The 27,998-nt window shown below is 48.4% G+C and overlaps 1 protein-coding gene across 3 annotated transcripts; it reads right to left on the bottom strand.

Moving 5' to 3' along the window:
• Positions 1 to 27,995, bottom strand: Igfbp2 (insulin-like growth factor binding protein 2). 3 transcript variants are annotated; one of them, NM_008342.3, is made up of 4 exons: positions 27,511 to 27,995; positions 3,163 to 3,389; positions 2,771 to 2,911; positions 1 to 477 (listed from the first exon to the last, which is right to left on the bottom strand). In NM_008342.3, the coding sequence occupies exons 1-4, from the start codon at positions 27,893 to 27,895 to the stop codon at positions 313 to 315; spliced, it is 918 nt and encodes a 305-aa protein (NP_032368.2). In that variant the 5' UTR covers positions 27,896 to 27,995; the 3' UTR covers positions 1 to 312. The 3 variants fall into 3 exon arrangements, with proteins under 3 accessions (NP_032368.2, XP_030106217.1, NP_001297588.1); XM_030250357.1 differs by lacking the exon at positions 27,511 to 27,995 and adding an exon at positions 26,989 to 27,094; NM_001310659.1 differs by lacking the exon at positions 27,511 to 27,995 and adding an exon at positions 27,001 to 27,088.
• Positions 27,996 to 27,998: the final 3 nt, after the last annotated feature.

The following is a 27,998-nucleotide window of genomic DNA, read 5'->3' as shown; positions in this document are numbered from 1 at the left end:
TTTTTATTTTTCCTTCCTTTAATCTTAAGTAAAAGAGACACAGGGATTCAAAAATAAAAATTTCTTTCCCCATTCCCAGGCCTGTACCCAGTGCCCTCCATACCACCCTTCCCCTCTCTAACAGAAGCAAGGGAGGTTCAGCTTAACAGCCGCTGGGGGGGGTCAGAGGGGGGCTTCTGAGCTCAGTGTTGGTCTCTTTCCAAATATAAATACATGTGTCAAAACTGGGAACTCCTCCACACCCGTCACCCTGACGCCCTCCATTTCTGCTGGTGTTCGGGATGGGGAAGCCAGGCACCGACTGGCTGGGGTTTACTGCACACTTTGGGCATGGGCCCCACCAGTCTCCTGCTGCTCGTTGTAGAAGAGATGGCACTCGGGGTCTCCCCGGATGGTGGGAGCTCCCTGGATGGGCTTCCCGGTATTGGGGTTCACACACCAGCACTCCCCGCGCTGTCCGTTCAGAGACATCTTGCACTGAAGGGTAAAAAGAGGAAAACATGGATGCATGCTGGATGCTGGATGCATGCAGTTCCCAGGTGCAGGGTTCTGCAGAACAGGGGCCTGTCCCAACCTTAATCGAGCACTTGGCAGCTTGTCAAAATGCAGACAGGTGGCACTAAACTTCTGCCTGGCCTACAAGCAGTAGAAGGATGCTGATAACCTAGGCCCAGAGGCTGTGCCCATTACCAATGCTGCTGGAGACAAAGACCTCAAGAAGGCTCAGCTCCTGTGGGAGACCCCAGACTTCAGCCATGGTCTAAGATGAAAACCCTCACATCCCAAGAGACTGACTGTGTGCCAGGCGCTGTGTAAGCAAGAGATTCCAATCACTCACTGGCATCGAGAGTCACATTTATACACATAATACACACAGCCACTTTGTGTATTAGGTATCATTAATGTCCCCATTCTACAGCTGTGAAACAGAAGCAAGAACTGCCTAAGTGACTTGTAACCGTGTAAGTGCCCTGGCTGTCCTGGAACTCCATCTGTAGACCAGGCTGACCTCAAACTCACAGAGGTCCACCTGCCTCTGCCTGCCAGGATTAAAGGCATTTGCTACAGCTTACAGGTCGAGTTTCTAAGAAGCTCTCATGTGTTGATAATGGTCTATGCTCTGCATTCTTAGAATCAATTTAGCCATTGACCAAGGAGCCATGTTATATAGTTCAGATCTGAGAGAGGTGATATTTGAACTCCGGGCGTTGCCATCCAGGGTCCCTGATATTATCATATATGCTGCAGTAGTGACTAACATAAATGGACATGGTAGCTTAGGAGGTTCAGTACGCCCATTGTTCACTAGACATGGAAGGAAAGACAGACAGACAGACAGACAGACAGCTTTTACACTGGCATGGGAGGGCGACCTAGATGAAGGAGTTGAGGAAGATCCAAGAAAGAGTAGTACAGTCTTGTTTGTACCCACCCCAGCCCCTGGCTTCACACATCCATTCCTTACGTCAACCCTGACGGGCCGTTAGATCACTGGGACAGTTCAGAAAAATACCCCATACTCAAAAGATCCCAGTCCCCTGTATTAAAACCCAGCATCTTAATTTGCTATAGCACCCCAAAACATCCCATGTGCTCTCAGCTCTAAGGTGAGATCCTGCTTACTGACTAACAAGATGACAGATGACAGTCCAGTCCCCACTCCCCCCACCACTCCTGCCAACCACACCCCTGCCCCATCCCTTCTCCTCCATCTTACAGAAAATAGGAGTTCTTCTCACCCTAATTATTCCCCTATAAGAGGTTGTGAGGTAAAGAAGGCAGTGAGGGGTGGGACACATAAAAGGATGTATACATACAGAGAAGCAGGAAGGCAAAGGCTCCTGGGAGTTTATATTCAGTCCTTAACCCTTGCTACTGTCAACTATGGTTAGAACTATATGTTCAGCATTTAATGCCCAAACTTCTATCTCTTGCGATACCTGGACACCAGAGAGGCTACTTGACATATGGTTAAATTGTTGATTCCAAAGATTGATTCATGGATCATTAGGAATAAATACACAGTTCATGAACCATTAGCAATACCTGGGAGAGGTTTAGAAATGTAAACTGTAAACCAGATGGTGGTGATGCACACCTTTAATCCCAGCACTTGGGAGGCAGAGGCAGACGGAGCTCTGTAAAGTAGAGGCCGGCCTGGTCTATGGAATGAGTTCTGGGACAGCCAGGGCAGTGATACAGAGAAAGGAAGAGAAGGGAGGGGAGGGGCAAGGGGGTAAGGGAAGAGGGAGGAGCAAGGTAGAAAGGGAAAAGAAAGGAAAGGGGAGGGGAAGGGAAAAGGAAGGAAAGGGAAAGGGAAGGGGAAGAAGGGGAAGGGAGAAATGCAAACTGCAGATTCACCCAAACCTATCACGTGACATCCTCCCGAGGAGGGCCTAGAGCGCTACTCTCAGGTATACTGGTTTAGGTTGAAACTTACTTCTACTGTAGCTACATCCAAACCTCTGGAAGAGCTGAGCTGCAAGGGCTTAACCCTACTTCTCAGTTCTCCAGGGCACTTTCCTGACAGACACTGAGCACAGAGAGAAGAAGCCAGCTGAGAGTGGCGTTAGACCTGCCCCGCCTGAGGCCAAGGAGGGAAGCCTCACGGAGCTGAGGTATCACCCACCCAACCTTCAGTTTACAGACCACTGCATCCAAGCTCAGCTCTTAGCTCCCAGGGACTATACAAGCAGATGCAGCAGACTAGACACAACAGGGCTCCGGGGCTGAGGAAGGGCCTCCCTAGCCCAGGCTGGCCCACACTCACCTGCTTAAGGTTGTACCGGCCATGCTTGTCACAGTTGGGGATGTGCAGGGAGTAGAGATGTTCCAGGGGGCCCCGATCATCCGGAAGGCGCATGGTGGAGATCCGCTCCAGGACCTGGTCCAACTCCTGCTGGCAAGGGGTCTGAAGACAAAAAAGGAGCGCCTAGCATGAGGGAAAGGAGCCCACAAAACACTGGTACTAGGCAAGGCCTCACACACTGCCTGATCCGTGAGGAAGAGACTCCCTCAACACCAAGCGGCTAGTAGGGCAGTATCAGTGTCCACCAACCCCACTGTGCTCATCCCATCCCTCCAGAAAGTCACATGACTGTTGTTAGGTTTTGTTTGTCAGTAGCAGGGCCTTCCTCCATCAGACCCCATCCCACCACTGACCCTGGCGGGAGGCGGGCGCAACTTCTTGGGCTCCTCCAGACTGAGGTGTTTGGCACCCTTGCCCATCTGCCGGTGCTGTTCATTGACCTTCTCCCGGAACACAGCCAGCTCCTTCATGCCTGACTTGAGGGGCTTCCGGCCAGCACTGCTACCACCTCCCAACATGTTCATGGTCCCATCCACGTGGTTCTCCACCAGGCCTCCCTCAGAGTGGTCGTCATCACTGTCTGCAGAGAAAGAGAGGAAGACAGTCCAGATTCAGCTTCCTAGAGCCCTAACCTCCCTGAGGAGGGTGGCTGTTGTAATTAAGGAGAAGACTATTAGCTAACGTGTGACCACCAGGTGCCAGGAGCCCAGCCTCCACAACTTAGCTGGGTGTTTCCTAACTCTGTAGGTGGTAACGTGGGTTGCATGTAAAAAGCTCCCCCCACAGACTTGTGTGCTTGAACTCTTGTTCCCTGGGTGCTGGCGCTGTTGAGGAAGGCTGTGGAGCCCGGCTGGCCAAGGGAAGTTACTGCGGGTGGGACTTTCATTTTAAGGGTCATGGTCCATCCTGCTTCCACATCCCAGTCTGTTTTCTGATTCAGACTGAGATGTGACAAGCATCCACCACCCACTCGCACTGCCTCCCCCTTGATGGTAGATGAAGTCTTGAAACTATCCCCCAAACTAATGCATTCCTCCCCTGAGGCTTCCGAGAGGCGTCTGAGCACAGAGATAAAGAGACTCTGGGTCCCAACGCTCAAATCCCCTTCTCTTTCACACGCGGGGAAACTGAAGCTCACGGAAGCCAGTCGCTTGAGCGAGATCACAGGCCTGTTAAGTGATGGATGGATCAGGAGTTGAACTCAGGCTGTGTGACTGCAGAGAGAAATGGGGAGATCCAAGCTCAGTTCTTCCCTCACCCTCCAAGCTGCAACCAAAGGATGAAGACAGACACAAGGCCCTCAACAGGGGAGTAGGTCATCCCTGGATCCATCAGAAAATATCGTGCTCACTCTCCACTAACCCCAAGTTTAAGTCCTTCCTTTATGGTCCGATCATGGCAGACTAGTTGAGGTTTAAAAAACTACTACCACAAGATCCCTGGGCTGGGGCACAGCTGGCAAGGGACTGCAAGGCAGGCAGCCACCTGCCATTGAGAATCACTCTCATAGAGCCAACTGTGTGCACACAAACACTCAAAGCAGCCCCTAGTTCCCAGTCTCAGCCTAGCTGACAAATGTCTCTCCAGGGAAGGGTTGTGTGGTCAGTCTGAGACCAGGGGGACAAGTACCAGCATGTTCTAAAAGTCAAGGCGTCTTAGCCCCACCCCAGCCATCCAGAAACACAAGACCACAAAGTCCTAATAAAAAACTACGTGAAGCCAGGAGATGCTGGCACATGCCTTTAATCCAAGCACTTGAGAGGCAGAGGCAGGTGGATCTCTGTGAGTTAGAGACCAACCTGGTCTAAAGAGTGAATTCCAGGACAGCCATGGTTACCCAGCAAAATCTGGTCCCAAAAACAAACCAAAAAAAAATCTGGGTGAGTGCATAGAGGTTTTTTCAACACATTTTGCAGTCCCTGTCCCCAAATGGGATAGTTCTTAATAGATACGATTCAAGGCACATAGTTCCCAATGGACCCCTCAGTACAGAGGAGTCCATACAGTATAGAGGGCACCACGGGTCCCCCTCCTAGGCAATACTACAAGTTGGAAAGAGCCAGCAGTGACTGCAAAAGGTAAGGTATACTACCTTGTCTAAGTTGTTAGAAACCAGATGGTGTTCAGCTAAGGGAGGAAGGAGTCAGCTCTTCCACACCAGGTACAGAACTGGGTACCAGTGTTAACAGCTGCGCCTGCTGTTGCTAAGGTGTCCTAGCATCTAAAAGCCATCAGTAGAAGTTTGTCCTACACCTTCCCTTCCCTTCCCTTCCCTTCCCTTCCCTTCCCTTCCCTTCCCTTCCCTTCCCTTCCGTTCCCTTCCCTTCCCTTCCCTTCCCTGTGCATGAGGCCTGTCCTGCTCTCACTGGGCTCGGCAGCACTTGGAGAAGCTATGCTCATTCATGCACTGGGTGCTCAAGCCGATCCCTGCTGTGCCACTCTATCAGCTGGGGGTCCCTGTACATCACCTCTCTGAGCCTCAGCTTTCCTGCATGTAAATGGCTGGCTACCTAACAGCTCACAGAACTGAGCAGAGTATGTTAGAGGTGAGGCAGTTAGATGATGACTGGGAACAGAGACATCACGCCACTGTCAGCTGTCACTGTAAGGATAGAAACCATCCCCAGTTATCTGCTAACTCTCAAGCAAAAAGCAAAGAGCACCAAAAAACTATCGCCATGTCCCCAAATTGGAAAGGCTTGGCATTTTTCACATCCGACCCAGGGAGGACCATTGCACAAGACCCTTGCCAATTCACCACACTAGTGCTCCAGGAAACCTGGGTTCTAGACATTTGGTGTCCAGGGCACAAGGGAGATGATGTCTCAGGTGATAAAGTATTCGCCATGTGAGCACAGGAACCTGAGTTCAGACCCCTGGACCCCACATGAAGCTAGACACAGTAATGTGTGGCTAAGATCCCAGCACCAGTGTGACAAGGTGGGAGTCGGAGGCAGGAGGCAGGAGAATCCTCAGAACTTATAGGTCAGCTAGTCGGGCGCAGGCCTAAACAAGTGATGACCAGAGTTCAGACCTCAAAGACTGACACCCAAAGCTGGTGTATGACCTCCACAGGCACACATGTCTGCACCCCATACACACACACACACTTCAAAAGGAAAATGAGAAAAACAGTAATGTGAGCAGTGTCTGGAGTATTAAAGGATGGGTACATGAATATACACACACACACCATTTTTTTTAATAAGAAAGAAACAGTATGTGAACAGTGTCAGGAGTATTAAAGGTTGGAAAGGTAAAGGACACTTAAAAAAAAACAAAAAAAAACAAAAAAAACAAAACAAAACAAGTGTTCTGGGGTGTCCTGTCACATGCCTATAATCCCAAAATGGAAGACAGAGGCTTAGAAGTTCAGGGTCATCCTAGGCTATATGTGAATTCAAGGTCAGCCTGGGATACATGCAATGCCATCTTGAGGGAAGTAGGGAATTAGAGAATGAATATATTAATTCTTGGGGTGAATCAGCCATGGCAAACAAGCCCACATCCACCAGCAGCCCCTAAGGACATCTGTGTCTTAAAGCCCAAATAACTGGGGCTGGAGAGATGGCTCAGTGGGTAAAAGCACTCACTGCCTGCTCTTCCAGAGATCCTGAGTTCAATTCCCAGCAACCACATGGCGGCTCACAACCATTGGTAATGAGATCTGATGCCCTCTTCTGGTGTGTCTGAAGACAGCTACAGTGTACTCATGAGCATACAATAAATAAATCTTTAAAAAAAAAAGGGGGGGGGGGTTGGAGAGATGGCTCAGCGGTTAAGAGCACTGACTGCTCTTCTGAAGGTCCTGAGTTCAAATCCCAGCAACCACATGGTGGCTCACAGCCATCCATAACAAGATCTGGTGCCCTGTTCTGGAGTGTCTGAAGACAGCTAAAGTGTACTTACATATAATAAATAAATAAATAAATAAATAAATAAATAAATAAATAAATAAATAAATAAATAAATCTTTTAAAAAAAAAAAGAAAGGAAGGAAGGAAGAAAAGCCCAAATAACTATACTGAGGATGATGCCCTTGGAACTTCACAAAAGGGAAGGGGTCAGGTATACAGCATTAAAGACAAAAATATCTGCCCAAAGCTATTAATGCTGAGCTACTTATAAACTGCTTGAAACCAGAAAAATTATTTCTTCTAGAAAGGCTCTCTATGGTTCCTGAGTAACATGGGCTACACCGTAACTTAAGCAAAATTAAACTCCACTCCAACAGCCCCGGGATCAGCCACGGGGAAGGCTAACGAGTTCACCTTTGCATCAGCGTGAGAGAGGAGTCCTGTCCTCGGGTTCAGTCAGACCCAGGAACCAAGCCCCAAACTCCTCCTACACCCTCTCCTCCCCTTTGCTGTTCTGGGATATGATATGGGAAGAGAGGAAACCCAAGGGCTCCTACCAGACATAGACCAAGCTCCCCTACAGGGTCTGTATGGGAGTATGGGAACTGAGGCACCCTATTTGCTGCAGATTTCCTCTGTAGCATCAGGTCCTTGTAGAGCCATGCTCTGGGGCTGGTGGTGCAGCTGGGGACCACCATAACCACTAACACGGCCCTTGCATGCTCAGAAGGACACAGAGGTGGAGGGCAAGAGAATTAAGAAAAGCTTAGGGAAGTCAGAAATGAGCCAAATCTCAGCAAACAAACCCGAGACCTCAAATACTGACAGCTCCTCATAACCTCAAGACAATCTTTGAAAGATCATGACACTGTCTTGTCAGTCCTTACCCCGAGAGCCAGGAGTGCCCCGCAGCCCAGTGCAGAAATGACTAAGCTCCACGCGGTGCAGGCCAAGCTCTCCTACAATGGCTAACTTCCCTCCACCTCACCTCTACCCAGAGCCACACTAGTCCACAGCTCCATGGAACAGGGCACAGGGTCTTCCCAGGGCATCCAGAGTGCTTGGCTTGAGGGGCTATGACCCACCTGGGCACTTAAACCACAGACAGTAGACGAAGAAAAATCCCCTGGCTTAGTCTTCAAGGTCAGTTCAACAGTCAATGCTCAGAACTCCCTCTGCCAACTCTGGAGACCTATCTGCAAAGGCATGGGCACTCTCAGATGACGTGTACTCAGGCCTGAAGTCTATAGGCAGGGCTAACCTGTCCATTAGACACAGCAGACATAGGATATAGGGGTCTGGAAAGTGGTTTTGTTCATATTAAGGGCAGAAGAACCAAATTCAGCCTATTAAATCAAGAAGTCTTAACATCTAATTCTGAGAAGCCAGGCGTGGTGGCGCACACCTTTAATCCCAGCACTCGGAAGGCAGAGGCACGCAGATTTCTGAGTTCGAGGCCAGCCTGGTCTACAGAGTGAGTTCCAGGACAGCCAGAGCTATACAGAGAAACCCTGTCTCCAAAAAAAAAAAAAAAAAAAAAACTCTAATACTGATATACTTTCATTTGTAAAACCAGATGTTCTAACTTCGCAATGCTTTTTTTTATGGACGGACCCACAAACGTGGAGAAGCCTGATTCATGCAGTGTCCTGTGATCAATGATGGCTACCCAGAAGACTGGGGCCACCTGGGCAGTTCTCTCCTGGGAGACTACGTGGCTTCCTGTCTGTCCTAAAGGTTCCCAGACTCCTGAAGGAGATGGTCAGTCTGTCTATCCTCAGAGAGACCACCTGGATTCAAGGATAGGTTTTATTCTCTCCCTTTATTGATCTCACCACTACCAGCAAACATGCCGATAAGACGGGGAAGTCCCCAGGCAGAGCCAGCTGACTTGCAGGTTCCTTTTAAAGGCAGCAGGGCATCCATTTCTTTCTCTGGAACAGATCACAAGACCCAAGTAAATATATCCTAAAGGGGCACCCAGGAAAGGAATGAAGTACAGGCCAGGGAGAAGCAAAAGGATGGGTGGCTGAAAAGAAGCCTTGCACCTTACTACTCTAATCCCTGGCCAAAAAAAAAAGGGTTTGCCAGGGGTTCGAGACCAAAGTCTGACTAAATCTCCACTCCAGCTTTTGGATCCTACTAGAAGGGTTCCTGAGAGCTGTTCATGGTATGTTTGGAATGAAATATGGGGGGTGAGGGTGGGATGATCTGAGTGAGCTCACAGATGCTTCTATTTCTCCATATTGGCCCCTCCTCACCTGAATATGCATCACAGCAACACCCCACCCCCACCCCCACCCCGCGCCATACATTTTCTTATAGCTACAGAGTTGGTCCACAGGAAAACATTCCAAATAGAGAATTTCAGCTAGAGATGGAATTATTTCCCCTCAGAACAAAAATACCAAGCTGCATTCTTCTCTGCCTGAGAGAGTTAAGTTAGATCCAGGATAGTATCTGTTAAGCAACTACGTAGACGTGAGGCTAAGCAGGCTCTGTACAGAGGTCACTTCAGGAAACATTTCTTAATCACCTCCCAAGATTCAGGTAGAAAAGGCTTCAGACTTGGAGGTAACCAGTAGGGACTTGCAAGGCCCCTTAAGGGACCTTAAGACTCCGCCCCACGGATTGATAAGCGTTAGCCGTTTTCCCCAGCGTAGCAGTTTAAGGATCAACACGGAAGCACGGGATTTCACAATTATATTAATATACATAAGGTAAAGCTTTTCCAAAAGGAAAAGAGGTAGGCAGTGCAATCGGAGCCCTGAATGGAGGGTCTGCAGAACACGGGGACGTCCCTTCCCTGGCCTGCTGTATTACATCATCACTTAGACAAGTGGAAGTGAAAACGGCAGCGGAGATTAAAGGGAACGGGTGGCTTGCCCTGCTTTAGAACTGGCAAACCTGAGGCCCATGTCCATCTGGGTCTAACAGAGCAAACACAGTTGACATCAGAGGAGCTTCACAATTGGCCACGGCCTCATGCTGTCCTTTGACCCCCACACCCTTACCAACCTGGCCAGGGAGCCCAGCTGGAGGCTGACATCAGAAAAGGGCCACGTGTCCACTTCCTGCATTCTTACATTGGCTTTGAGACTTAATTTAGACTTAATATCTTTCTCTCGGGCAACCCTGTTTTGATTGTAGCATCAAGGATCTTATTCAGGGAATCAAAATCTCTAAGTTCCATAGAGCCCTGCTTTCTTCCAGGGCCATGTTCTGTCTGGGTCCCGGGGCTATGCTAAGAAGTCCATGATCTGTGGCTAAGTCTAAAGCACTATTAGAAAAACCAACCCCAGGAACCTAAAAGCAATCCCTCCCGTCTTTGTTCTGAGTACCTCCAAGTCAGCCCCATCTTCCTAGTAGGCCAACAGGTCTTCCCCTGTCCTTCTATTGGTTGTAAACAATGTCTAAGTTCATTGTCTTACCAGACCCTTGCATTCTTATGACCTCTTAAGCCTAGACAGTGGGAATTCTGAGTGCTTTTTAAACATGATATTGTTTTATTACTATCCTCATTCAAACTGTCATGGGGTCGGGGCAGATCCAAGCTTTATACAAAAGGTATGGACAATCTGTTTCTTGAATGTGTAATGTAAGGTTGTCTGCTGTGAAGGGGAAAAGGAAGAATAGCTAATATTTAATAACAAAATAACCAAATACATGGAAAAAACTAACTAGACCACTCTTCCTCAATATTCCCTGCTGTGATATTTCTCCATTTTGAGTTTTAAGATTTTTTTTTTCACAGAAGTGGATGATCACAGTCAGCTATTGGATGGGTCACACGGCCCCTAATGGAGGAGCTAGAGAAATTACCCAAGGAGCTAAAGGGAACTGCAACCCTATAGGTGGAACAACAATATGAACTAACCAGTACCCGGGAGCTCTTGTCTTTAGCTGCATATGTATCAAAAGATGGCCTAGTCGGCCATCACTGCAAAGAGAGGCCCATTGGACTTGCAAACTTTATATGCCCCAGTACAGGGGAACGCCAGGGCCACAAAGGGGGAGTGGGTGGGTAGGGGATTGGGGGGGTGGGTATGGGGGACCTTTGGGATAGCATTGAAAATGTAAACGAGGAAAATACCTAATTTAAAAAAAAAGAAGTATTAAAATAAATTATATGAAACTACTAAAGAACTAATAAAATTTTTAAAAGAAAAAAAAGATATATTTTTTTAAGTACATCAATTTTTTTTTTTGGCCTGCATGTATATCAATACAGAATGTGCATTCGATATCTGTAGAGGCCAGAAGAGGATTTCAGATCCCCTGGAACTGGAGGTACAGACCGTTTTGAGCCACCGTGTGGGCACTTGGAATCAAACCTCGGTCCTCTGCAAGAGCAACATGTGCTCTTAACCACTGGGCCAGCTCTCCAGCCCCCTCAGTCTGATGTGTGGAGTGTTTCATTTTTTCTCATCTTTGCATCTCTGGGACTGCACCCAGAACTGTTTTCTTAAATTTGATTATCTATCTGTCTCAACACATGCTGTATCTATCTAGCACATGCTGTAGGAGGTAAGAGACAGAAGAGAGAAAGAGGCTCCTGCTGGTTTAGTCATATATACATATGCATATTTTTTAAAGACCCTTGAGTGGAAGCTCAAAATAGATGATGTTTTGTTTTTCTTTTGTGCTTCTGGGTATAGTCCTGGACCTTGCACCCACTGACTGCATGCTCTACCATGGAACTACATGTCTAGGCTGGTTATTTAAATCCTACATGTAGCTAAAGTACAAAGCTCTCTGCTGCTTAACAGGGGTCTTTTGGGAAGACGGAACTTGCCTAAATACATTTTATGCAGCAAAAAGGGAAGATGAGGAAGAAAGATGGGGCGCGCGCGCACGCACACGCGCGAACACACACACACAGGTTCCCAGCATATAGGGGCAAATGCTCAAAACACATAGAAAACAGGTTGTGTTAGTGAAAATTTGAAGCCACTCCCTTTGGATGGCTGACCACAACCACCACACTAGCCTACACAGCAGGCAGCTAGACTCTAGCACATTCTAGGAGTCAGAAGAGAGAAAGAGGGTCCTACTTGTTTGTTTAGTTAATATTTAACCTAAAGACCTTAGTCTTTTGAAGCAACCCTGCATTCACCCCATCTTTTTCCCAATAGGTTCAAGGCAGCAGGAGCCTCTGGCTCTGAAATCCAGAACAGTTAGTTCACAGGGGTGCCTGAGTTCTGATCACTGCAGACCGAATTCCAAATGGGGTACGGTGTGCCTGATTCCTTAACTGAGTAGAGGAGTAATGTTATGGGATACGTTAGCCCCAGAGCACAGTCCAGTTTACTGAGTGACCCCCCTCTGGGTCGGCAGGTCCATCTATTCTTTGCTAACATACCCAGCTTCTACCCTCTCATTCTGTATCACCTTTGCTCCCAGAAAAGAACCCAGTCACATAACGCCTGGCATCTCTCAGACACTGCCACCACCACTGCCACATTCTAGAAGAATTTCCCCTTGTCCAGCAGACCAGCTTCTCCACAACTGACAGCCCTGCTCTCAGAACCATGCTTGAAGATGGAAATGGCTTTGTCGTAATCGCTGGATCCGCCAGCCTCAGGGGCCATCCCGTAGCTACTGCCTACTGAGCGTTAAAGAACTCAGGAAACACAGTCAAGTGGGAAACTGAGGAGGACAGCATTGTACCAAAGCAAGGCAGCAATCGCCTGGCTGAGGAATCCCCTCCATTCTTGCAGCATAGGCCCTTGAACTCCAAGGCCTGACTCAGTTCTAGTGTGGATGGATGAGCAAGCAGTGCTGGCTTCTAAGTCAGAGGAGGACGAAGGCTCTGACCCTGAACTTGCTACCCCTGGGGCCGTGAGTGAAGGCTGGGTGCTGAGCAGGATTTGACGTGAGTGCGCTGCTCATCTGTAAGTTGTGGAGTTCGACTAGGTCACCGTTTCCAAATGAAGCTACACTCAAAGCACCATCTGAAGTCTCTAAGAATAGCCCTGGACCCAAGCCCTGGGAGATCCAGAGACAACAAGCCTGGGCTACCAAGGAACCTATTTTAAACAAAAGCCCTCAATCACTGGCATTCCTGGGGTTCCATCTTCCTGTGGTTCTTCTGTAGGCTATCCTGAATGACTCACTTGGTAAAGAGAAAAAGAGACCTCTTCTATTGGAACAAGAAAACCTCAGATAAATTCTCAGCCAAGTGCCGGCCTCAGGCTTTATACCCATTGGCTCTCAGGTTTGTAGAGAAACTTATGAATGCTTACACACATGCGTCCTTGGCCTGGCCCCAGGGGCATATCTAGAGCATGGCCTTACACTGCTGCCTCATCGAAGGCTCCCCACGTGAGCACAGCCTCTCTGGAGCCTCCCTGCCGGTGCGGACTCAGAAAGGGCTGCTTTAGAAACACCAGGTTCATTCCTGGAATCGCAAAGACCTGCCGTGGGTCAGGGCTGAGGCAGACAGTTTGAGAAAACAAAAACACACTCAGATTCAGCCCAAGTCCTCTGGGATTCTGCAGGCTCAGTTGTCCTTGAAGAGTCAGAGAAACTGATATCAAGATGGCAAACAGCACTATCAGTTTTCACTTCTTCCCATGAGTCCTACTTATTTCTCCCCCAGCTCATTCACGTCATCCAGGAAGCTGGCAAAGTGACTTAGTGGCCAGAGGCCCAAGTGAGGAGTTGGGCCAGAAACTACAGGGACAAAATAAAGTATCTAACCCTCAAATTCTACACATACATAAAGTATATGTGTAAAAAAAATCTCTTTTCAACTATCTGTAGTTGGTACTGCAATTGGCAAACGAAGACACAAAACAAATAGGGTGGTATAATGGATAACAAGCAGTGGCCATAAAGGCAAGCATTTGCCTGTTTGTCAACACAGATTCAAAATCTAATATGGACAGGAGAAACTAATTTACTATTTTTCTGTGCCTGCCCCTGTCCCTATGTGTGTCTGTCTGTCTCTGTCTCTGTCTCTGTCTCTGTCTCTGTCTCTGTCTCTGTCTCTGTCTCTCCCTCTCCTCTCCGTATCCTATTTTGTTTTTCAAGACAGAGTTTCTCTGTGTAGCCCTGGTTGTCCTGAAACACAATCTGTAAGCCAGGCTGGTCTCAAACTCAAGAGATCCACCTGCCTCTGCCTCCCAAGTGCTGGGATTAAAGGTGTGAACCAATGGGGCAAGATTTTCCAGTTTACTTCAGAGAACTTGAACAATATTGATCATCCATCATACACACATCTGCATACATGCAAAACTTTGAAACTATCCATTCATCATGTGTGCAATTCTCTTTAGATTAAAAAAAAATGTACTATTTAAATACTACGCTAGTAGACAAAATAATAAGCATCCACAGTTCTGGGTAGTAGACTGATATTTTTGCTTCTTACTATTTCTAGACTTTTCTTTAAAAAAAAAAAGTCATTTCTCTGGGCCAGGGGTGTATGTAGCTCTGTGGTAAAGGGCTCGCATAGCATATACAAGGTCCTGAATCCATCTCCAGCACTGCAAAAATAAATATATATAAAATACTTCACCTTGTGCTGCCTAGTTTTATATCCACCCAACACAAGTTAGAGTTATCTAAGAAAGAGTCAGTTGAGAAAATGCCTCCATAAGATGAGCCTGTATGTAGGCCTGTAAGGCATTTTCTTAATTAGTGATTGATTTAGGAGGGGCCTGCCCACTGTGAGTGGAGATTACCTCGAGGCTAGTGATTCTGGGTTCTGTAAGAAAGCAGGCTGAGCAAACCATGAGGTCTAAGCCTGTAAGCAGCACCCCTCCATAGCCTCTGCATCAGCTCCTGCCTCCAGGTTCCTGCCCTATTTTGAGTTCCTGCCTTGGTTCCCCTCAGTGGACTGAGTGACTCATAGATCCATCTTTTTGGTATATCCCTTTGCTTCCCAAGTTGCTTTTTGGTCACGGTGTAACCCTAAGACAACTACAATCCTCCCCTCATCTATCTTATCAAACAGAGTATAAATAAACTTGGAGAGCCCTAGAGCGTTACAGACACACAGTGACACGGCAGGCATCAAGACCACTTTCAGGGGCTGATGCAATGTTGTCAGTATGGTTTGTCCATCAACAGGTCTCTACGTGGGACCCCCAACATCTCTCTGTGACCTGCAGAACTGGAGTTGAGTCAGGGAAAGGCCCAGCTAACAGTGGCAGACAGACAGTCAATGACTCAAGAAAGGCAAAAATAAAGAAAAGACGACGACTCAGCCCAGAGAACAGGACATCAAGTGTACCATGGTGCAGCGCAGATCATCGGTGGTACCGGATTCCAGCTGATGCCGAGGTAGAAATGTCCAAGGGGTAGTAAGAAGACAGCTGCTCTGTGTCCCCAAAAACAAGCAAGGGGAGAGATCCAAGCGATTACCTAACTTGGGATTTCACAAGAACAAAAATAAATGATAAACAGCAGGTAGGAAAAAATAAAAAGTGGGGGAAAAAAAAATCACACATCTCTTCTAGGAGGGCTTTTGAAGTGGTGTGGCCACCAAGGGTGCAAAGGCACTTGACTCTGACATGAAAGGCATGGCTGGATAAAACATCCTGGAAATTCAACTGTTTCTCTGGCCTCTGGCTTTGAATGCTTCCTCCCTGGTTGGTGATGCTTTTGAGGAGTCCTGGCTTTCTTAAAGAAAAATGTTATTGGGGGTGGAACTTTGAGAGTAAAGACTCTGCTTCATTCCAAGGTTCTCTGCTTCATGTTTGTAGCTCCGAGTGTAATTCTCAGCTTGCAACTCAGCTGCCCTGCTCGCCTCTTCGCTGTCATGAGGACTCTGGTCTGTCTGGGTGGTGTTTTACCACAGCACCAGGAAAGGAACTCATATGAGGACTCCCGCAAGCTGACCTCTGACTGGCATACATATGAGATCAATGACTGTAATTAAAACCAACAGAAATCCCCGAGTCTGTGGCCTCAACTCCTCCAAAGAATGGAGCCCCTTAAAGACACTAACCTTGGCTTCCACAAAGAAGCAACCTTCATTAAGTATCTTCATCAAAAGGGACCACTATGGGAGGAGATGAGCAATAGAAAGGGAACGGCAGGATACAGCTGATACGAAGGGGAGATGGGGGAAATGGGAGTCTCTGATTAGGGAGGGACAGAGATGAAAGCAGATGAAGGTGGGCAAAATAAGGGTAAGGGTGTGTTGGAAAAGGCATGAGGGATCGCACTATTTAACTATCTACTTCAAAATACCAGTAACACACAGGAGTAGGTATATGAATATACATATACAATTTAAGTAAAACTCTACATCTGGGCTGGCATGCAAGGAGAAAAACTCACGAGGTTCCAAACCTGGACCAAAACCCACAGGCAACCAAGGAATGCCGAGAGCAAAAGAAACAATCAATCTTCCCCAGGGAAAATTCACTTATCGGTGATCCAAAACCAAACGGTCAGCCCTGAAAACATACATACCAGGAACATTATAGTCTGAGCAGGTTATACTTATATATTTAAGAATGTACATATATCGCCGGACACAGTGGTGCATGCCTTTAATCCCAGCACTTGGGAGGCAGAAATCCGATTTCTGAGTTCGAGGCCAGCCTGGTCTACAGAGTGAGTTGCAGGACAGCCAGGGCTACACAGAGAAACCCTGTCTCGAAAAACAAAAAACAAACAAAAAAGAATGTACATATCTCTGTGTGCATATATACATAGATATATGATATATATATATATGATACATATGTATATCACAATTTTTTTAAAATTTGAAAGAGAGCAAGCAGCAAGGGTGGTCATGGTATGTAGAAAGGCTTTAATGGATGAGAAGAAAGGGAGAAATGATTTATAACCTCAATAAATAAATTAAAAAGTTCGAGTTTCTGAGGTCACATGTTTTCTTCTTCCTCCAGACTTAAGGAGTATTATTTCCCACCAAACTTGACTCTCTCTGCGTGGTTTCTGCCACTGTAAAGGGAACCTAAATCTTCCTAGAGCTTTGCTCAAAGGCCCAGTCCCCTGCCTTAGATTCACAGACATCTCCTCTGACTTTGTTACTTTAAACTGTTTGTCTTGTGCTCTGGGAACGATAACAGTAGTATCTTTACAAAGCAAGGCTAACTTGTGCACGGCATGTACTCCTTTGTGGCTTGAACATTAGAAAGTAGAGAAATGCTAAGAACCCCTCATGGCTGCCCTAGTGCACCTTCCTAATTCACTGTTTTCTTGTGCACCCACCCACTGTCCATCATCCTCCAGGCCCCACGGCAGCAAGAGTGGTTAGGGACGTGTGCTTCTACCAGGGCTTACATCCAAGCCATTGCCCGTACTTGATTCTGAGGATGTGATGCCACAGTCCCAGGCCAAGAAAATGATACCCACTGACCTTCCCAAACACTCCTCCTCCACTTCACCCTACTGCAGTGCTCCTCGGTCTCCAGAGCACCACTCCCAGATACTCCACACTGACACACTGAACCCAGGGGAACAAAAATGAACTGTAAAGCCTGCGAGGATGTCCAGGCTTGCCTGCCAGCCACACTCTCAAACCAGCACACCAGTGTCCTGAATATAAATAAGTGTCTTTAAATAGGTCACCGTGCATCCCTCTTGCTTCACTGATTTGTGACTGACCTAATGCTACATCAGATCCCATAGCCATCCTTGACCCTGCTCTCTTGGTTTAAGAAGTAGCAAGCCAAACCAGAGACAAAGGGTGAGTACGACCTTAAGCAAGAATTCTCAAGTCTAGGCTGCGGAGATGGTTCAGTGGGTCAAGGTACTTGCTGAAAACCATGGTGTCTTAAATTTGATCCCCAGAGCCCACATAAAGGTAAGAGAAAAACAACTCTACAAAGTTGTTCTCTGGACTCTACATGTGCTCCGTGGCACAGACAACTCCCTAGACAGACAGCAGACGCAGACAGACAGACAGACACACACACACAAAAACACCAAAATAATAAGATTTTAAAGAGAATCCTCTTTTCTGGGATATTTCTTTTGATGGCCATCAAGCCATCAAAAGAAACATAGTTAGGGAAGATTTCAGTGGTCATGACTGCCCATAGGAAATCCTCAGACTTGAAGCTCTGGAGTCACTGAAAGCTTTGTCAAGCAAAGGGGGCTATGCAATTAACTGCACCCTTGACATATCTTCCTTTTTTCTTTGCATGTATGGAGAGGTAGGTGTGGGGGGGGGCTGTGTGGGGGTGTGGGGGGGGGGGTTGGGTGTGTGTAGGGGTGGGTGGGAGTGGGTGGTGTCTCTGCTTGTATTCGAGACCTCCTGTCTCATTTCCTGGAGACTGACTCCTTCTTTGGACCTGAAGCTTGGTGGGTTTCCACTAGGCTCACTGACCAACAAGCCACAGTGGGTGACCCTATTGTCTCTGTCCCCTCCCTTACGTTATAAGCACTTGTGGTTGCTTTAAGCTTCATTTTTATTTTTATATTTTAACACGTGGGTGCTAGTGATCCAAACTCAAGACCCCACATAGCAAGTGCTTCTTACCTACTGAGCCAGCTCCCAGCCTTCCCCCTCCACCTATCAGAATCCTTAAGATGACCAATCAGACTTCATCTAAACAGACAGTGGTGGCTGCCTCCTGCTCTCTGCTGAGATTAGAAGAGAAAAAAGAAGGAAGAGATCGGAGTGTGGATAACATCATTTGGATATTTGAGTCTCTGTGCCAAGTCATTGTATGCATGACTCCATTTATTACACAGCCACAAGAGGTTGGTGATTTCTTACCCCACTATCACATTCAATAAGAGCCTTGGAGTTTGAAGGCCAGCTGCACAAAGCCATCTTACCAGAGGCAGGGCCCAAAACCCAACCCAGGTTGCCGGGCTACACAGCTCTTAGCTCCTCAGAATGCCTTCTGATCATTGGATCACTTAAGGAAAGGTGACCAAGACATATCAACCCCTAGGAAGGGGGTTACCAGTTAATATGCCAGGTGGGCCCATCCAACCACAAAAGCCAGTGAACCCAGCCCACTTGATCCTTCAGCCTGCCTGGCACAGTACCCACCACTGTTGGTATAAAACCAGTCAGTGGTATCAGTTACAGGGAAGATCCCAGGACACAAGGCAACTGCTATTCTTGGTCTCTTCTTGGCCTCGGGCAATTCGGAAAGCAAGTTCGTCATCCAGGAGACTGGGCATCTCCGTCCAGAAGAAAAGACAATAGTCCCAAAGGAAACTTCCTGGGGAGTTGCATAAAGGAACATTTTTGAGAAGTTATGCCTCAATTACTGCCACACAGGGGAAAAAAAGAACTTTTCCAAGAAGCAGTATGCACCGCACTGCTTTTGTGCACGCAGGAACTCCCGTAAAAAGGAGCACAAGAGCAACAAGAACGAACCTGGGTTAGCCTGGGCACTTGGCCTAGGATGCAGCCTTCATTTCTTCCTTCGGCTCTGAGCTGCGAGGTAGGAAATGCCTGCAGCAAGGCACTTCCAGCTGCCACAGATGTGTTGTCTGCCCATTGAGATGGTACCATGGCTTACAGCTACCACCTTTCTCACACCCTGCCAGCTGGAAGCCACACACTCCCACCTCCCACCTCCCACCTCCCACTCCTTTACAACCCACCAGGATGAACACACCAAATAAGCTCCTCTTGTCTTCCAAGCTCCAACAACCTGCCAATGCCTTCAGTCCCCGGTCCCCTTCCTTCCCTCCTCGACATCCTGTCTCTGTTCAATTCCTTGAACCAACACAGGCTAACACACACCTAAAGCCATCTGCTAGTTAGAAACTCCCCAGGCTTCACTCTCAGCCAGTTAGTTCCACCAGGGTCTGTGGGCTAATTCCTCTGCCCAGCACCTGGCGGTGTGCCAGCCCCTGTCCTCTTCCCCGCAATCTTCACTTCTGCCCTGCTTCCCAACAGCCAGGAAGGGATATGGGGCAGACAGCCAGAAGGGCTTCAAGGCTTCCAACTGCCTACCCTCGGCAAAAAAAAAAAAAAAAAAAAAAGGAGAAAAAAAAATTCCTGACAGTTAGTGAACTGTACTCCTCTCAGGGAAAGCCAGCTTTCTGAGCAAGGTCTCCCTCTAAGGACTGACTGACACCCAAGCTGGGCCAGCCCAGATCTTCCTTGGTGGCTTTGTTATTAAGGAACAGAAGGGGAGGGGGCTAGGAGCTAAGGGGGGATGGGGGATGGCCCCTTCTCCCCTCAGTCTGCTCCTATAGAGGAAAGGCACCCCACCACAGCCATCTTACCCCAGGAACACCTCTGGGATTCTTCACAGCCTTCCAAGCTGGCAGTAGGAAGCCTAGGTCCCCTAGTTGGCTGGCCAGGTGAAGGCAGGACTCAACCCTTTGCTGTTAGCTATGTGAACATAAAATAAAAGCTGTCACAAGATCCTCAGAGTCCAAGTTTGAGGGTCATCTCTGTCCCTCTGGTTTTAACTCTGGGCACTGTCAAGTGTGAACTGCAGCCCTGGAACGGTCAGTCCCAGAAAGTTGGACATGGGCCCCAAAAAGCACTCAAAAAGCCTAACTCACCCATAAGAAATGCCAACCATTTCTTCTCAGTTGGTTTTATATTGCATTAAAGTGAAGTTTCATTACCCCTTCCACAAAGGGACTCTCTAAGCCCAAGGAATATAGATCAGAGGGAGAGGGACTTAGTCCCTTTATAGGTGAAGCAGTGGAAATCAGTGACGTCACCACCACACCAAGTACTGAGCACTAAGTACTCTAGTATCTACTTCTTTGTTGTTGTTGTTGTTGTTGTTGCTGACTTCTTTGTCTGGTTTTGTGTAGTCGCTAATCTGATTTGTCAACTCAAGGAGCTCTAGGATTAAAAGAGAGATGAAGTGCTTCTTCTAGGCATGCCTGAGGGGACTATCTCAATCAACTTAAGATGGGGGGAAAAACAAAAAAACAACAACAAAAAAAAAAAACCTGGGCTAGCAAGATGGCTCAGTAGGTAATAGCACTGACAGCTCACCCAAAAGTCAAGAGTTCAAATCCCAGCAACCACATGGTCGCTCACAATCATCCATAATGAGATCTGGCACCCTCTTCTGGTACATCTGAAGTCAACTACAGTGTACTTATGTATAATAATAAATCTTTGGACCTGAGTGAGTGCAGAGGTCCTAAAAAATTTAATTCCCAATAATCACAAGGCTCACAACCATCTGTACAGCTACAGTGTACTCAAATAAATAAATAAATCTTAAAAAAAAAAAAAAAAGATGGAAAAAACCTGCCCACTGTGGGTGGCACCATCCCCTAGGCTGGGATCTTGACTGCATAGCAGGAAAAAGTGAGCAGAAGAAAAGCATCCATCCCTCTATGCTTTCTAAATGTGGCTTGTGTTTGCGCCTGCTGCCAGGATTTCTCCATGATGGACTACATCCTTGTGCTGAGGGCCAAAATAAACTCTGCCTTCCTTCAGTTGCTTTTGTCAAGGAATAGAAGAGTAGTGAAAAATTTCATTGTGAGACCTCAGATCCATGGCAAACCTCCTACTTCATTCAGCTTCCCTAAGATCATAAGCACGAACTATGTCTGTCTGCATCATCTACTTTGACACAGACCCATGCAAGTGTAGCCCAGTAGTAATGAGCACCACCAACTTCTGATTTCAATACACGTAAGGAAACTGAGGTTCAAAGCAGTTAAACCTCTTAGATCTGGGTATACAGTTGACATGTGGGATTGGGTCCTACAGAAATGAGAGGTCTATCTGTCTTATCTAGTATGGCCTTCATTTTAAGGGCCAGTTAATGAAATAGCAAAAATGACACGTGTAAAAGTTAAGCCAGCTAATGTGTTTGACAACTTACTGTAAGTTCCCATGGTCACATGTGACTTCCCATGCTCACAACTAGTCTAGTAATACAGATACATACTCTGAAAGAAATAAAAATTATCCCTACTTTATCAAACCTGTGTTTTGAGAAAGGCTCCTGCTCACCACAAGTTTAGTTTCATGGTTTTGATTTTGATTTTAGGGTGTTAGAACCCACAATGAAGACCAGTGTGTGCTCTAAGTCTGGATCCACCCTGCCTCTGTCTCCTAAGTGTTGAGATTCCAGCTATGCACCATCAAACCCAGTCACCACATAGGCTGTAAGACATGGTTGACTGCACTGGGACCTGGTTAGTTTGAAAGAAAAGCCAGGCTACTTCCCCCACAGCTGTCTACCCACTCCCTCTTTCTCCCCAGGGACCCTGTAACCCTCTGGCCTCTCATCTCCCACTCATCACATCCTGACCCCTTATGCTTGTGAAGTGTCCTCTCCTCACTAAAGCTGGTAAGGGTATACCATGACCTACACGCCACCTGCACACAACAGGTCCCAGAACAAAACCTCTGCCTCACGGTCTCAAAAACCAATACTTCATTCCTGACTTGAACAGAGGCAGAGGGCCAGCAAAAATCTTAGCTCTTTTTAATATGGTGTCTCTACTGAGCCCACATAGACACCTAAGATGGAAATACAAAAGACTCTCGCTCCCCTAGGGGGATGGAGGAAAACTGGACCCAAAGGAAGCAGTTGTTCCAGAACAGGACGAGGATACAAGAGGGGCTGACCCATCTTCTGAAGAGGGGCTGACCCATCTTCTGATGGCTGCCTGCCACCTCAGGAAGACGCTGGCCAGAGATAACAAAGAGAAGCAGAAGGATCTGGAACATCTGCCAGCCAGATCTCTGGCTCCCCAGTGAAACATATGTAAATCCCTCCTCTTTGTCCATTTCAGTAAAAGGAGCACTGCTAGCCCCTCACGGTACCACATCCCTTGTCCCTTGTCCCTTGTTTGGGGAAGTTCCATCTCTAAAACTCAGTCCCTCTCCTCTTCCCTGGCAGTCAACCACCCTTTTTCATCCCATACTGAATTCCACACCCGAGCCTCCACTCACCTTCTAGGCCTCCCTCTGGTTGGAACTGAAGAGGACTGGGACCAGGAGATTACCCAGGCGACTTTTTCTGAACACTGTCCACCTACTTACCATATTGTCAAGTATTCCAACTGAGCCAGCAGTGGAAGAAGTGCAGAAGTGCAGGAAGAGACAAGCATACGTGTGTTGGCATGGGGGGGGGGGGGGGGGGCTTGAGACTTCAAGGACAGGATAAGGGCAGAGAAGAGCGAGCGAGAGATGGCAAGCACTGGGCAAGGTGGTAGAGGTCTGCCATCGACTATAGGATTCTGTGCTCCTTCAATCCCTTTGGCAGCCCCAGGCCTATCTTCCAGGAGGGAATTACCCTCTTCTCCATCCCATTAGCAGTAAGAGCTTTCAGAGCTTCCTATCAACTCTAATAGCAACTGGTCTGACATTTTACAGCAGAGAAGGACCATGCCGGAAACCACCAGAAGTTCATCTGATGGTGAGGCCTCTCAGGGTAAGCCCTCTGATGTCTGACACTGGGTGGATGGGTGGATGGATGGGTGAACTCCTGCTTCCAAGCAATCCAAAGCATTTATTATTTTAAAGATTTATTTGTGTGTCTTATGTATGAGTGTTCTTTCTCCCTGATGTATGCCTGCATATCAGAAGAGGTCATCAGATCCCATTATAGATGGTTGTGAGCTGCCATGTGGTTGCTAGGAATTGAACTCTGAACCTCTGGAAGGGCAGCCAGTGCTCTTAACCACTGAGCCATCTCTCCAGTCCATTACTACTACAGCAATGGTGTGTGTGTGTGTGTGTGTGTGTGTGAGAGAGAGAGAGAGAGAGAGAGAGAGAGAGAGAGAGAGAGATGGGAGATTTGTAAGTGCACATGCCTCTAGAGGGAAATTTGAAAGAATTGGTTCTCCTTCCACTGTAGGTTCGGGGGATTGAGACAAGTCACCAGGTTTGCATGGCAAGTACTTTTATGTCATCATCAACCCCAAAATACTTACAGGGTCAGTTTCCCTGAGTTGCCCCGCCCGCCCTCAGGAAATAGTTTTCCTGAACACTGTAAGACCTGGGCTAAGGGGGACTGACAGAGCCATTCAAGCATCCCTCTTCCTCTGGCTCACTAGCAAACTCGATCGCTGGCTAAGAGCTGCTTCATAGAGAAGCCTCTCACAACACAGCTGTGGGTTCCCAACTCAAAGTATCCTCAGCCCTGGTTTGTTGAAGGGTTTTCTATAGTTCTAACATCTTTAGTATTATTACCCAAGTTTTTTGGTTGGTTGGTTGGTTGGTTGGTTGGTTGGTTGGTTGGTTGGTTGGTTTTTGGTTTTCTTGTGGAGGACAGAGTTTCACTGTGTAGCCCTGGATGTCCTGGAACTCACTCTGTAGACCAGGATGGCCTCAAAACTCACAGAGATCCATCTGCCTTGCCTCTGCCTCTCAAGTGTTGGAATTAAAGGCATGTGAGGCTATTGCCCAGCCAAGTTTTTCTTTAAAAAAAATTATAATTGTTTGTTATTGTGCATAGGAGGGTGGGCCCACAGGCCAGGGCACACATGTGATCTGAGGACAAATTCATGAAGCAGAACCTCTCCCTCCACCTTTCCACAGGTTCGGGGAATCAAGTTCAGGTTGCCACAGCAGACACCTTCACTACCCACTGAGCCATCTGTCAGCCCACATGATCTGTGCTCTTTCAAGCTTCCTTCCATCTTTTAAGGAACTGGGTCATCTTTGCCAGACAAAAGAAGCTGGGCAGGAAACTTTTCTGACCCTTGTAGATGAGAAAATGCAGAGAACAGGAACAAAGACTTGACCTTGAGGCTGCTTCCCCTGGGCTAAGGCAAACCAAGGAAGCAGTATCTGTCTTCTGGGTCCCTCCACTGCCCTGACTCCAAAACCTTGGCGCAGAGCCACACCCTCCTCAGTTTACAAGCCAACCAACACCAGGGGTCCCCCAGATGTCCTAGGGCAGTAGCCCCTACCTAGCATATGTCTCACCCTTCTAAGGCCCTCAGTGAAGGACAACTTAGCCAGACTGGTTCAAGTTCTGTCGAGAATCAGGGCCAGTTGATGGTGCTAAGAAGGTGGTGGTGCTAAGAATCCGCTGAGACAGTGGGTCCCACTCATTCCAGAGTCTATTTTACGGTTTTGAACTCGGTATGCAAATTTATGCAAGACGAGATGCAAAGCAGCGCTCTGAGCCAGAAGTCCCGTTGCTTTCTCCCCCTTAATCTTGAAGCCGAAGTGAACCACTGTAAATCAGGACCTGCCTCTTTCCCCCCACTCCCCTCCCCAGGGCCTTTAGATCCCGGCCTCCCCACTCAACACCCATCAGCAGGCCAGCCCTTGTCAGCCCTGGGACTTTGAACATTTCTATAACACCTTTATAAGTGCTAAGGGCCAGAAGGCCACTTGGGCAGGACCCGCCCCTCTGCATAATCCCCTGCATTGTATAAAGCAGAGAGGGGACAGGAAGGCAGGAGACCGGGGAGATGCTGAGGAACCAGCCTGGCCTGAATTCTGAAAGGGCTTAGCCTGGCCCAAACCTACCCTCCCCTAAACTCCCTGACACCACCACCCCACCCCACTCCCCGCCCGCCTCCAATTTTCTTAGGTAGTTGTGCCCATTCCCACTCCCACATCCTTACAAAGCATGGACTTGTGACAGTTCTCAGAGTTCCTTTCTCATTTTTTTCCAGCCCTTGCCAGTCTGATTTCTGTTTCTATGAACCAAAAGGCCCAGCCCATCACCCCTTGGGATGTAGGATCACGACCAGCCACTTACTTCTTCTACTCACTAATGTGCCCACCCCCCACCCCCTGCCTTCCTGCCATCCCCAGGAAGCCAGCAATACAGTCCCCGAGTCCCTGGGAACAAAGACAAAAGAGCTAACAGCAAAGCCGGAACTGCTGGGGTTCGCTGCGTGGAAATAAGAGGGTATGTTTAAAATTCTCAAAAGCAACCTGCTCAGAGAGAAATGCTGCTTGGGGGAGGAGGGTTCAGCTTTCAGAGAAGGCAGAAGATGGGCAAAGACGGTGGGGAGCGGCCTCCCTCATTGCTAAGGTCTGTCTGGACCATGTATAATATCTCCTTCTCAGTACAGCCTCTAGAGTCCCTGTCCCAACCCAAAGAGCCCAGAAGCCTCTACCTTTGCCTCTCATCTGGCCAACCTGGCAAAACCAGGCTCCTTCCCAAACGACCCCTTTGAGAGCCCTGCTGTGCAGCTGATCACTTCTGAGCTTCCAGCTCCCGCCCCCACCCCACCCCCTACCTTGGTTAACATCCCCTCTTCCAGACAGAAACACAAGAGAAAAATGTGGAAGGCATCTGGACCTTCAGAGAAGGCTGAGGCGGCCACTCGAATGAGCCAGCAGAACGGAGTCCCATAACCAGGCAGAAAATCCAGAGTGACATTCTTCCCATGAACTCACCCCATTGTCCCCTGGCTTCCCTGACAACCCCCCTCACCCCACCCCCATCCCCGCAGCCAGTAAGGAAAAGTGACCCAGGGAACCTGCCACATCTGTTGCCTGCAGAAGACTCCAACCTATTTAAGAGTTTTGAGAAGCAGAAAGACTGAATTTCACAGGCTTAGAATGAAAGCAACGAAGGGTGGGGAGGAAAAAATAAATAAAACTCTGAGAGGAAAATAAAACTCTGAGAGGAAAGTACACCAGATTTAGTAAAACAGTCAATATCCGGAGGATTCTGCAAGGCCTGCTGAAGAAAATTCCTCTGGGGCTCCAGAGGTAATAAGGGAGGAAGGGGCCTGAGAAGCGGAATTCTTTTCCTTTATTATTACCTAGAAACAGGAGCAAGGATCAAACCCAAGGCTGAGAGAGAAGAAACCCTGGGACTCCCCTCTGAGGAAGCTCCACCTTGCTCTGTAGTCAAGGTCAAAAATGCCTCAAGAACTACAAGACTTCAAACTTGACCTCTGACTCCATTGGGAAAGGGACAGTGGCTGAGCCAGGGAAAGAGAGGGGCGCACAAAGAAATCGAAAAACAGGGAAGATATTTGTTCTCTCTCTCTCTCCTATCTCTCTCTCTCTCTCTCTCTCTCTCTCTCTCTCTCTCTCTCCTATCTCTCCAGGCTACCCCCAGTCTAAGAAACATAGTAAAAGCCTCCTTTTAAACATTAGCTAAAATTCAGCGCTGTCCCCAAGACAATTGCAGCTTTCTCCAAACCGTGAAGAAAAAAAAGTGAACTCCTCGCAGTCAGCTTGTGTCCCTTAACTTTTTTTTTCTTTTGAGAAAGAAGGGCTCCTTAACAAAGAACCCCACCTTCCCCATCCCGTGAGACAGAAAAAGTTCCCTAGATTTAGGAGGAGGTACGGTGTGACACACACCCGCGTTAAGAGCTGTAGCTCCCCTGGCTTTCAAGCGGCTCCAGCATTCTGACCGGAGGCCCAGACGCACAGCCAGGGTGCCGGAACGCAGCTGGCCAACCGGCTTAAGTTACACAGATGGAGCCCGCTCCATTCTCCACGTGCATCCTTACCCTTCTCCTCACCTCCCAACGCCAGAAGGAAGGAGCTTCTCCATTCGATCTTTTCTCACCCGAGGTCTGCAGTGTCACCTGTGCGCGGCAGCCAGCAGCACGCCCACCGCTAAACATTCGACCGGTGGTCACTGACTCAAGTTTTGTTTCAAATGAGTTTCAAGTTCCTACAGGCTCTTCAACCCCCACCTCCACCCCCTCAGCCCCTAGATCAGACCACCTTCCTCCCCGCTAAGTCCCGTTAAGGAAGACCCTGGTGGCAAGGTATCTTTCCTCTCCTCCTTTACCCCATCAAATCCCGCTTGCTCCACCCGCAGCCTCCCTCCCGGGTTTGTCTTTCGGGTTCCCGCTCTCAAGAGTCTCCCTGGATCTGATTAAGGTCTAAGCTCTTTCTCCTCTACATCAGTCCCAGGGTCCCGTCGGACTCTCTTTTCCCACGTGAGAGTCACCAGCCAGGAGAACCCGCTGAGCTACGAGAGAGTTTCTCCCAAGCCCAAAACTAGTGCTCACAGTCCGCATTACCTGCAACCTGCTGTGGGGTGGTGCCCACGCGTCTCTTTTCACAGGTACCCGCGCCTGTGACAAGCGCCTTCAGGGGCAGCTCGGAGCCCGGGTTGGGATAGCAGCGTAGCGTCTGGGCGCAGCGCGGGATGTAGACGCCGCATGCTTCGCCCTCCTGCCGTGCGCACACGGAGCAGCAGCCGCAGCCGGGCTCTCGCACCAGCTCGGCGCAGGGCGCGTCGGGTGGGGGCCCGCAAGCGGCCAGACGCTCGGGCGTGCAGGGTGGGCAGCGGAACAGCACCTCGGCGCGCACCCCGGGGCCGCAGCCGCCCGCGCCCAAGAGCAGCAGCAAGAGCAACGACGGCAGGAGCAGCGGCAGCGCGGGGCCGCCCAATCTCGGCAGCATGTTGGCTTGTGGGCAACGGTAGTGCAGCGAGCTAGCGGGCAGGTGGCACGGCCCAGACGAATGCGGGAGACGCCTCCTTGCCTTCTTTCTCCTCCCCCGCCTC

The sequence above is a fragment of the Mus musculus genome, chromosome 1 (genome assembly GCF_000001635.26).
Source record: "Mus musculus strain C57BL/6J chromosome 1, GRCm38.p6 C57BL/6J".
NCBI lineage: Eukaryota > Metazoa > Chordata > Mammalia > Rodentia > Muridae > Mus > Mus musculus.
Note: the sequence above shows the minus strand (reverse complement) of the source record. Positions and strands in the feature narration are given on the sequence as shown.